The sequence below is a fragment of the Gobio gobio genome, assembly GCF_949357685.1.
Source record: "Gobio gobio genome assembly, chromosome: 4".
In the NCBI taxonomy this organism is placed as follows: domain Eukaryota; kingdom Metazoa; phylum Chordata; class Actinopteri; order Cypriniformes; family Gobionidae; genus Gobio; species Gobio gobio.
Genome location: NC_137100.1, coordinates 54219725 through 54232379, shown reverse-complemented (window position 1 = coordinate 54232379; position 12655 = coordinate 54219725). Strand labels below are relative to the sequence as shown.

The window sequence follows — 12655 nt, the reverse complement described above, 5'->3', positions numbered from 1 at the left end:
TGGTGGTCAGTTTTATTGTATCAATTCGAGCCCAAGTCTTCTTTCCTTGGAAGTCCTTTTTGGCAATATAGCAAAAACCTCCATGAAAGTAGATTTAAGCTATTTCAAAACTAACTCCAAACTAACTAGCTGACTGACTTTCTCTGATTTTTTTTAATGTGGCTGCTAAAAAAATCTGGCAAAGGAGATTGTGTTTCAGCTGCTGCTCAGCTGTTAATGTCCGTGTGCATGCGTGTGTACTCAGATAATAATATGCTTTGAAGGCTGTAAAGAGACAGCAGTGATTACAGTGAGCTGAATAAATTAAGTTAAAGACCAAAGGAAACAGGCTCTGTTTGTGGACGAGCAATTATTCGGTTTTCTTCCCTCTTAAAAAAACATCTACAACCCTCTTTCCATTATTTCATCCTCCAAATGAAAAGAGCATGATAGAGACGGGTGATTTGAACATTTCTAGTTTACAAATCTTCAGTAATGAGATAAACGTGAAGTCTAGAAAATAATCGGGTGTTGCTCTAAACCATTAGCACTGTTCTGTATTTTCTGCTCTATATGAAAAGTAACGTCGTAATTACATCAATTTATGAAATACATTTCAGAAAACAGCAACAAACAAGAAGCATTGTTTAATGGTGTTGCATACAGGACACATATTAGGGCACAGATAAAATTTACCGATTTCTCATATAGAAAAATTGACCAAATCACTGATAAACTGATAATTTATTTTGCATTCATTGAAATGCTTACAAATGGATGCCTAATGTAATGAAAAGTAAATCATTTTTTTTAATGATAAGAATAGTTCAGCATGGTTGATAAAATATCTAATTTCGATAAAAAAAAAAAAAAAAATGATTCTAAGGGAATTATATATATCTTGTTTTTTGCATAATAATTCATGTGATATAAGAATTCATGCATCAGATGGTAATCCATTTTTTTAATAGGAAATGTATTAGCACTGGAATTGTAATTGTAATTGTGTTCCCTTCCTTTCTGTTTCATGCATTCAGTAAAACACATTTGTTTTATTTAATAGAAAGTAAAAATAAAAATTGGACTTGTAATTTGGTCTCAAAATGTGAGCAAAAAAATATAGGACACCATTTTTTTTTCTGAAAAAGTGACGGATGTGTGCCTGAAATTCATGATACTCTGGTTAGAGGGATAGAGTAACTATCTCTCTCTCTTTCTGTAATGGACTGGACTTTCCAGACTCATTATTTTAACAGGCTGCTCTGCAGTCTGTCTTTGAGAAGCGGCTTATGAACACATCCTGTTAGCTACTTTTCGCAAATGACTTTGAATTTCTTGACAGATAGCTCCAATTCCACTTTCTTTTAGAAGCATATTCTGTGCATGTGTACTTAGGTAGTTCAGAAACATTAATACCTCACTCATGATAAGCTTTACAGTCCTGACAAACAGCATACAGATCTCAGCCCAGACGGAAAAAAAATATTTTTGCTTAGAGGTTACAGTTTGATAGCTCACTACACTTAATTGAGTTGTCAGTTTAAGTTTCATTAAGTATCAACCAGATCTTAAATGTCTCTTCTGAAGTTACTTAAAGGGATAGAGTTCACCCAAAAGTGAAAATTACCCCATGATTTACTCACCCTCAAGCCATCCTAGGTGCATATGACATTCTTCTTTCAGATTAATACAGTCGGAGGTACATAAAAAAATGTCCTGGCTCTTCCAAGCATTATAATGGCAGCCCAAAATGTGAAGCCCAAAAAAGTGCATCTATCCATTATAAAAGTAATCCTTACGGCTCCGGGTGGGTTATTAGAGGCCTTCTGAAGCAAATTGATGGGGTTTTGTAAGAAAAATATCCATATTTAACACGTTATAAAGTCAAATATCTAGCTTCTGGCATACATTCATGTATGAATGCATATTTGATATTTTAATTGAACTTAGGACTGGTGGTGGTGCTTAAGATATTGTTGGTCATTCAGTGTTTCTGTAAAAAATCATAATAGTAATAGATAGTAATTATTAATAAGATAATAATAATATTACAAATTCTACTACTAATAACAATATACAACGCACTAAGGATTGATGAGCTGCTGGGTTCATGAATATTAATCACGTTGTCTGCGTTCGCTTGAACTGATTTGCTGAAATCAAAACAGTGAAGGTAATAGATGAGCACCAGCCAATGAGATTGCCATTTGCGCATTAGTTTCGCCCACTACCGGAGAAACCGTTTATCTTCTGCTTGTTCTTAAAAGCTGAATAATTCCAAATGAACTCCATTGTTTTGACAGGAAAATACAACAAAGAATATGGTTTACATGTCGATTCTGCATCGTATTTAAGAATATCTCTCTTTGCGCGTGTGTGAAACAAACAGCTCTCTGCAAAGCTAAGGCACGTTGTGCGCCTTCACACTAGAGTTTACGGTACATCAAATACAGGTATGCTGCGCAGCCATTGAGCTGAACTGAAATAGACAGATCGTTTGACAGAGAGCGAAACTGTTTCTCTGTGTTCAGCGAGTGAAAATAAATATGCTAAACTTATTCTTAGCCTCTAACACACACACTGGCGAGTAAAATCTAATAATTTATTAGCCAATGGCTAATGACAGATATTATTTAGTCACCCAGAGTGAAAATATACTCGCATATGCGAGTAATTTACTCGCATTGTAGAGGGTTGAATATAAAATTATCAATTTGATCTGGAACAAGTAATAGATTAATAAGACCAAAGATTGCACATTTGATATACCCCAAATTAATTATACCTCATGTTTAACCAAAATGTACATAAGAGCCAGCGGCAAATTCCCAAAGCACTGGCCGAGATGAAGCTGTTCTCAGTGGGTACGCGAGGGTAATGAATGGACGCTGACAGCCTGGAGCTCGCAACTGCAAAAGCATCTAAACAAATTGTCATATAGGTGCTATGTTTATAAGAGTCACATATTTTGTCTAAGTAACTACATTATCGCCTATAAAAACTCTTGAAACTACATTCTGTGACACGATAACAGTAGTATTTTTGGTAACACTTTAGAATAATGGTCCATCATTAATAGGTAACTATGCAGGAAGAAATGCAGGACTAATGAGTAGTACTACATTAACACTTCAGCAACTACTATTAACTAATTTCGAAAAAAGCCTAACTAATCAGTAAGTAATATCAAATGTAGGACTAAGATAGTTTCTGATTAGGTAATCAATAACTGAATGGGATTGGCATCACTAATAACTAATAGGTAACTATGACAAATTATAAAGAATAAAATGCAAGTCATAAAATGCATCACTAATTACTTAAATGTTACCTAGTCACTATGCAGGAACTACTAGTGACCTGGACCATTATTTTAAAGTGGAAAAGGATGTTTTTTCACTTTAAAATAATGGTCCAGATCACTAGTAGTTCTTGAACAATTTGGTCTCACAGAATTCTGTGAAATGAACACGGGTCCCTTAACTCAAAATCTGTGTCAGTTTCACAGAATCGCCGAAAATTCCGGGATGGGTCCACGGAAGTGATTCCTATGCAAGTCAATGACATTAAAAAAGTAGACATGATTTTATGAATATTTATAGGCTACTTTTATATTTTGGAGCAACTAACTCCACTCCTGCCCTAAACCTACCCACTCTCAACAATATAAAACACATAACAGGCAAATACAAGTACAGTCACATGTATTTATTGCAAAAACTGACCAAAACAGTATAAAAGAATGAACTCATGATGCATTCCAAGTCTTCTGAAGTCACACGATGTCTTTATGTAAAGAACAGAGTTGATCTTAATGTTTTAATCGCTAAAATGATGATCCCACCGCTCCGTGAACGCACTCATTCATATCTCATTCAAATAATACACACGACTCTTTAGCATGACACGATCGGTCACGAGACACACGAGAGCCAATAGCATTTTACAATCAAAGCCGACGTAATGACGCAATTGGTCACGAGACATATGACAGCCAATGCTGTCAAAGCTGACGTAACGTTTCTTCCGGCGGTAAAATTTGAAATGTATTTTTGATCTTTGGCGGATGGACTCGACGCTGCTGGACCCATCACGGAATTTTCGGCGATTCCGTGACACTGCCATGGATTTTGAGTTAAGGAGCCCATGTTCATTTCACGGAATTCTGTGAGATCAGGTTGTTCTTGAAGATTGTCCTTCTTTACTCTGAATAAAGTCATAAAATGCATCAGTAATTACTCAATTACCTAGTCACTCTTCAAGGACTACTAGTGATCTGGACCATTATTTTAAAGTGAGAAAACATCTTTTTCACTTTAAAATAATGATCCAGATCAATAGTAGTTCCTGCACAGTGACTAGGTAACCCTTGAGTAACTAGTGATGCATTTTATGAATTTATGCAGAGTAAAAACGATGATTGATTACATCTCAGACACACAATAATGTTCTTTATAATTTGAAAGTTAGTTAATAGTTATTAATGAGGCAAATCTCATTCAGTAAATATTGATTAACAAGGTACTATCTCCTAAATAGCTGAAGTGTTAATGTAGAACTACTCATTAGTCCTGCATTACTTCCTGCATAGTTACCTATTAATGACGGACCATTATTCTAAAGTGTTACCGTATTTTTTTAAATATATGGTGTATTTGCTTGTCCACCATGAAAGTTGCCACAAGCAGAGTGATACAAACTGTGAAATGGTTTGAGTGCTTCTACTGGAGGAATATCACATGGCTGGAAAAGGCTCTCAACCAATCAGATTCGAGAACCAGAAAGAACCAATATATTAAAAAAAAATATATATATATATATATTTACTCCACTATATATATATACTCCACTGTGTTTGTGGAGGTCTTTCAGCCATCCATTTGTGATACTGGTCAAGTTTATCTCCTGCTTTCTTGTAAAGTGCTCTGACAGCATTCAGGCCTGATGCACTTTACTCAGAATTGCTTTGAATTATGTAACAAGATTTGAAAAGAAAAAAAAAAGTCTTACTGACCCTTTATGGATTCCAGGATAACAAATATTCCTTTTTGAGGTGATATGGGGACTGAATGAATATATGAATTCATGTCAAAACTGATGCTAGTGCAGCATAAATATTCATGAGGAAAAATGTGGTTATGGGAACATAAAAGGCAGGATTGGACAGCCCCCTTAGAATCCACTGTGAATGCATTAGACAGTAAAATGTGCTGGGCCATAAAGCATCGATGGTGATTAAATACTTACTCAAAAAGCTGATTTATACCCAGAATTCATAAAGTAAGACAAGGTCATATAAATTATGTAACAAATTATAAAAACTTTTGTAAAAAAAAACAAAAAAACAATTTAAATTATATAATATCTGTAATCTCAATTATGTTGTACATTGGGAACAGGAAGTTAGTTTATTGATATTCTAATTTATTTAATTGAATTTCATTTTAACTCTAAATTACTAGAGCCAGGGAAATTACATTATCTTTAGTACTAGCACTCTGTATCAGAACAATGTCAAGGCGGTCATACTTTTTATAGATGTATAGCATATGGAACACCTACACAGCCTGAACCCTATAGGGGGCTACCACACGGTGTGAGCCATAAATATAATGGTTAAGCTTGCCATTTAACACTACACAGAAGCTGCATCTAAGTGCCAAGTGTGTTTTACTGTGAAGTGGGATGTCCTGATTAAGTTTTTGAGCCCCCGATCCGATCCGATCCGATCAGAGTCATTGAATATTAAGTAATTGTTTTTAACATTGATAATAATGAAAAGAAATGTTTCATGGGCACAAAATCAGCATATTAGTATGATTTATGAAGGATCATGTGACACTGAAGACTGGAGTAGTGATGCTGAAAATTCAGCTTTGCCATCACTGGATTAAATTACATTATATTATTTATTTATTTATTTTACATAGTAAAAATATTTCACAATATTTTGTTTTTTACTGTATTTTACTGTGAGCATAGACTTTCTATATAATATATAATAATAATAGTAATAAAAATAATTGCATCAACCTAAAATTTTGAATGGTTAGTGCAGCCTTCTTTGTTTAGATCACTTCCCAGTTAGAAATCGGTTCAGTCTACCGCATCTGTGTTTGCAGAGGTAAACCGGACTACAGCTGTAGAAATTAAGCACACTTTAGCAGTAATGCTCACGGTAGATCTGCTGCCTAATCAAGGGGCTAATTGCACATTCTCATAGCTCTGCATTTTATAGCAGTCAGATAAAAGTTATTTTCACAATAATCCAGCATTTCTAAAAAACTCTATCCCTGAATGGCTCTTTGCGTCTTGGTTTTGTCCAAATAATAAATGGCATTACACTTCCTGCGCTGATTAACTTAATCTATGCTGCCGTAGTTTATTGTAATGTGTAGCTTGTGAACAATGTCTCAGGGTCACTGATTTACATGCATTATTTAAGCAATTGCCAAAACATTCAGGTTTTATAGTGACATTTTCACTGCACTTTAGACTCACAGCTATCCCTCAACGTCAGATTTAGTTGAGTAAACCAATTCTATAAGAATAGCAAACGATGATGAATGTCATAATATGACTTGAAACAGCTTAGTTATCACAAACCAAAAATTATTCAGACTCCAGATATCATTTTTTACTAGTGGATGCAGGACACTATAGTTCATGTATGTAAGTGAGGATAGCAAAATAAAGTTAACTGTGACATATTATACCCAAAAATTCTTCATACAGTGGACTACCAGTAAAATTGATACAAATTTGGGACCACCTTGACCTGACCATGTTTTGCTGAAGTGTTTTTTCTTCAATTCGAATGCAACCTTTTTACACTACAGAATGAACTAAATTAAGCAAATTGATAAATTGGGATTATCTAATTGTGTACTTAAATTGAACAGCTGACAGCTGATTGGTTGATTGTAAGCCATTACATACCTTTCTATCAAAGTTATCTGACATTATCAATGTTAATTTGTTCTGACACAGTTTAACTCTGCGTTCTTGTCATATTTTATTACCATTTTCGAAACTATAGCGAATAAACTGTGATCATGTGAGAAAATGTTGAAGGTGTCTGAATAAATTTTGGTTTGACTGTATATACAAATCTATCTATGCTATTGAGAGGGAAAATACAGCCTATATGCTAAAAACTTCACACCATCTTGCACAAACTACATGCATTACAATACACGATCACTGGCTGTCAGGTTCAGTAGCAATTTTGCCAGGCCCACCAACTGTGCCACTTCAAAAAAACAGGTGCATGATCATGCTGTGCACTATGATTCTCATTTAATGAATGTTGGGGGTTGTAAATGATGATACATCTGTCCATCTCAAACCAGAAGCACTGTCTGCGATTTATGTTTTATATGTTCTCTTGGAAATTATTCATCAAAGTAATGCTCATACAAACTTTTACAGCATATTTGCTAAGATGTTTCAAGGGATGAGGGCGCCATCAACAGCCAGACAATTACTGCTTTCTTGTAAAACTCGCTGTGTCCAAGAAATGCAATCAGACCTTGGCGTAATCCTCTGGGTCTCATTGTCAAGACAATAAACAACTGAAAAATGGACAATTACGCCAAATCACCATTGGAAGCAAATACGGCAACAGTAATGTGAAAACCTCAAGGGGAAAACCTAATCCAGACGCAATATCGCATACAGTCGGCGGATACAATCTCACAAGTTTTATGCGCATCAGATAAATATGTGTCGGAATAAAATGTATAACGGCCCCAATATCAAGAAGATTTGTGACAGACTGGTGAATTCGACAGAGTGGAAAAGCCTCCGGGAGAAATATGTGGTGGCACTTGTGCAGAATGAAAGCCCTTTCAATCAGTAGGGTACATTAGAGCTTTTTTATAAAGCAGTGCCTCTTGGCTTTCCTTCAAACGCAAGAAGGATAATTCAAACTGACAGAGTGACCCCCTTCATACACAAATGATGCCGGTCTTACGGAATAACAATCAGATCAAATAGAAAAGCACTAAGAAAAGGAAAGAGAGAGTGATAGGTCTTTTAACAGACAGTTAAAGGAAGGATAACACATCACGTGAACTATGACCTTCCGATGTTTTCCGGAAGAAAATGGTCTATGGTCTAGGAACATAATGACTGAGGAAATGGGCTTTAATATTCTAAGAAAAGAACTCAGAAGAGGGAGCACAATTGTGGTTATGGCAAGAACAGATACAAGTGCATGGGAAGCAAGATTGCCGTAGGAAAATGTCTTTTTAAAGGCTTAGAGAATCTGCAGACTTTTTTTCTGCACTGTTTTAGGGGTTACATCTGTGGGATTATGTAGATTGGACTTAAAAATGGTGAACTGTACTATACAAATCTGAGAGTTCTACATTCTTATTGGTAGCTGAAAGGCATAATCAATTTAGCTAAAAATACATGAACGACGAGAGGAAAGATAATTTGAATTTTATGAATGACGCAGTGTCTAATTCAGTGGAAATCCTCCGATTTTTTACATGGACATGAATATCTGAATATGGCCATTTTCCCCAACCATGATTGGGGATTTTTGAATTGTAATATGTATCTAAATTCTGATTCATTGATTTTGCTGTCAAATTAAATAGGTACATGAATAAACAGCCTACAGGCAAAAATGAACCTCTTCTAACTATATATCACATAATGTCAAGAGGGGTCAGTTCTATGTTTCAGATTTAAACAAGCAGAACTGCATTTGAATTAAATATGAATTAAATTGACCTTAAGAATTAATACACATATCGGAAGACACAACATACTCTGAGAAATGCGCGCGTTGTTGTCAATACTGTCATAAGGTAACAGAGAAGTAAGAAAACTTTCAGAACAACAACTCTGAAACTACTCAACATGCCTGTAATTAGAGTCAGAACAAAATGTATTACTATTACAATCAGGCAATGCGCCCTTATTAGTAGACTGCAAAATCTCTAATTTCCCAGATAGCACTTTCTATTTCAGCAATGACATTAAAAAAACATTATGAATCATATAATGCTTAATAGATCATTACATTTATCCATTTAGTAATGTGCTAACTCTTTGGTTGATATATTTTGCACCTAATCCTGTCGTGATCTTCCTGGCATGTTTATTGCATCATATGTCTATATTAATTGTCATGTGATAAAGTCTCAATTTCACAATAAAATCCAAAGTGTATGAAATCATATCTAAATGTCCATAAAACACGGATTTATTATGCATTATATAATTCATGTCAACGACTTATTCATGAAAGTCAAAGATGATTAAAAGCTCACATACCATTTAACTGGTTATAGACCACATCTTCCAGTCGCTCGAGCCTTTTGAGAATGGACTGTCTGTCCATGGAGTTCGTAACTTTGGCATTCCTGCCTCGCAGTCTCTGATCCGACAGCCTCCCGATCTGCACGAGCTCTTCGGATCGGTCCTGGATCCTGCAGTAGACCGAGAACAAGATGATCCCGACGAACACCAGAATGTTGACCGTCAGCAGAGTTTTGATCTTGCGTGCCACAGCCATTAAAGCCGGAGAGCGACACTGTCAGACCCCTAATATTGATCCATATGATCCGCTGTGGTGGGAGCTGTCCTTTCAGCACCACGCACAACCCGCGCGCGCCGCAGTTTCTCAAGCTTAACAGCTGATCAACGCGCGAATATGATGATGCAAGTACATATGATATACAAGTAAAACAGGGGTTGCAATCAATCGCCTCGGGTTCTTGTGCTGACCCCCATTACAAACGTTTACAAATGTGTCAGAGCAGCCTACGGAGACTGTGCTCCGATTAAAAGCACGCGTTTAATCACGCCGTGCACTCATGAGTCGAAATGCACGAGATGTGCACGGTTCAGATGGCTCATTTTAAATGTCAGTGCATGTCAAACAACGATCCTCCGTGTGCAGCATCCTTCACGCGACTCCGTCTATCTGTTAAAGCAAAGATGCATCGCGCTCGGGCATCTAAACGAGATACGATTTCAATGACCAGGCAGAAGACATCCACAATCCTTATGCAACGAACGCAGGAGGAAGTAAAAAAGACGCTGTCAAGCGACGGTTTGCATGGCAGCGTTCTTCTCTCGCGCTCCCCGCATGCTCCCTCCCTCACATCCCGCTATTTCACGCGCTGCTCAGCGCTCTGGTGACGTCGGCAAACTCATAAATATTCAAAAGACTGTGTGAGGGGATGAAAGGCTGGAATATGATAGATGATGAGGATAGCTGTTGGATTACATTCTTCTGTTTTCACGGAGATTGGCCAATTAAATTACACAGGGTTTGTATAAGAATATATTTTGTATGAAGTCTAAATGTGATATTTCCAATGAATAATACAATCAGTGGGTCATTAACAAATTAATAAGTACATTAACTTTTCTTGAGTTGAAAGTACTTGTAGCATCTTATTTGTAAATTATCGTAGAGCTTGCGCTATAAGTATACCTTTATAAAATAGAAACAAGATGGACACCGCAACAACATTAGGCTACAATATATCATTATTGTAACTTTTGAGTCCTCCTTTTGTCTCTCTTGCCAGTTAATTCTTTCAACCTGTGTTTTCGTTTTCTTGCTTTAACTGGGCACTCATGAGCTTCGAAAGCCTATATCTATCAAATGTTTGGTTTATCATGAATAGGCCTACTTAAGTCTTCAGAGAAGCATTTTCAAACGTTTCTGTGACTACAAAAGCAAAATAATACCACAAGTCAGCCAGAATGCACTTAATCTAGGCTATATGCTCACAAAGTCACGTTCATCTCAAGAGGTTAGGCTATAAACTGTAGGTTGCTCGAGCATTTTCCATTAACAGTATACATTGACAAAATGATAAAAATTCATAATAGATTTGCACTCAAATAGTTTAGTTTAAAATAAGTAGTTGACCGTATCAAGCGGCATTTGTGTTGCGGTTGTCATGATCCCAGGCTGTGTTTACCTGTCTTGTGAGGACTTTTGTTATGTCCTGTCTTGTGCCATGTTTTGTAGTTCTTTGTAGTTTTTCATGTTGATTAGTCTCCCCAGGTGTATCTTGTTAATTTGTTAAGCTTGTTTGCCCCTGTGTATTTAAACATCTGTGCTTCAGTTGTTGGGTGTCGGTCGTTGTTTTTGCATGCATGTTCCTTTTGTTAGTTCTGCCCGTCTTCTGTGGATACTATCTCCAGGATTATCTCTGTTTATGTGTTTAATAAGTGTTATTTGCTGCATTTCGATTCTCACTCTGCTTCATTCCTGCTCACACGTTACAGAGATAATCCAGGAGAGAGTATCCACAGAAGACGGGCAGAACTAACAAAAGGAACACACATGCAAGAGCAACGACCAACACCCAACAACTGAAGCACAGATGTTTAAATACACAGGGGCAAACAAGCTTAACAAATTAACAAGACACACCTGGGGAGACTAATCAACATGAAAAACTACAAAGAACTACAAAACATGGCACAAGACAGGACACAACAAAGGTCCTTAAAAGACAGGGAAACGCAGCCTGGGATCATGACAGCAGTAGACAATCAATTGTCTTACTTTATAGGTTCAGAAGACCTGGAATAGGGCCCGAGTTCCAGAAGACCTAGAATAGGACCACCTTTATGATACTTTAAAGTTGCGCTCAGAAAGTTACTATTTGGGGAAAGTTACTTTTAAAAGTAATGCATTGCAATATTGTGTTACTCCCTAAAAAAAGTAACTAATTACATTACTTAGTTACTTTTTATGGAAAATAATGTCACATTACTTTTGCATACTTTTTCTCATCTTGGCTTGCTTGTTGTTGTTTTTTGATAACAGCATCAGGCTGAAGGAAATGCAAATTCACACCTGTACAGTAGAGGGCGCAGTTAATAAAGAGTGATTAAATACATAAATGCTTGGTTTCACAGACTAGGCTCAAGATTAAAATGCATGTAGGCTATAAACGTTTTTTTAACTGAAATCAACTTGCACTGACGTACACTATATTGGCAAAAGTTTTGGGACGCCTGCCTTCAACTTGCACATGAACTTTAATGACATCCCGTTTTTATCTGTAGGGTTTAATATGGAGCTGTCCCACCCTTTGCAGCTTTAACAGCTTCCACAAGGTTTAGGAGTGTGTTTATGGGGACTTTTGACCATTCTTCTAGAAGCGCATTTGTGAGGTCAGGCACTGATGTTGGACGAGAAGGCCTGGCTCGCAGTCTCCGCTCGAATTCATCCCAAAGGTGTTGAGGTCAGGACTCTGTGCAGGCCAGTCAAGTTTCTCCACACCAAACTCGCTCATCCATGTCTTTATGGACCTTGCTTTGTGCACTGGGGTGCAGTCATGTTGAAACAGGAAGGGGCCATCCCCAAACTGTTCCCACAAAGCTGGGAGCATGAAACTGTCCAAAAAGGTCTTGGTATGCTGAAGCATTAAGAGTTCCTTTCACTGGAACTAAGGGGCCAAGCCCAACCCCTGAAAAACAACCCCACACCATAATCCCCCCTATGCCAAACTTTACACTTGGCACAATGCAGTCAGGCAAGTATCATTCTCCTGGCTATCAAGTATCAAGTATAATGCCAGACTTTTGGCATTATAGTGTATTTGAAAAAAAAAAAAAACATTACTGTTGTGCATTTTAAGAGCACCATTTTTTAAAGGTGCACTTTAAAAAGTTACTAATTGAACTA

At 36.8% G+C, this 12655-nt stretch overlaps 1 protein-coding gene across 1 annotated transcript in view; it reads right to left on the bottom strand.

The window, feature by feature from the left end:
* galnt9 (polypeptide N-acetylgalactosaminyltransferase 9) overlaps window positions 1-10134 on the bottom strand; it is a 160050-nt gene extending 149916 nt beyond the window's left edge. Inside the window, exon 1 of the mRNA XM_079815777.1 lies at window positions 9271-10134. Coding sequence (XP_079671903.1) covers window positions 9271-9511 — 241 coding nt within the window. The 5' untranslated portion in view covers window positions 9512-10134. The remainder of the gene's footprint in view (window positions 1-9270) is intronic.
* Between the last annotated feature and the right edge of the window lie 2521 nt (window positions 10135-12655).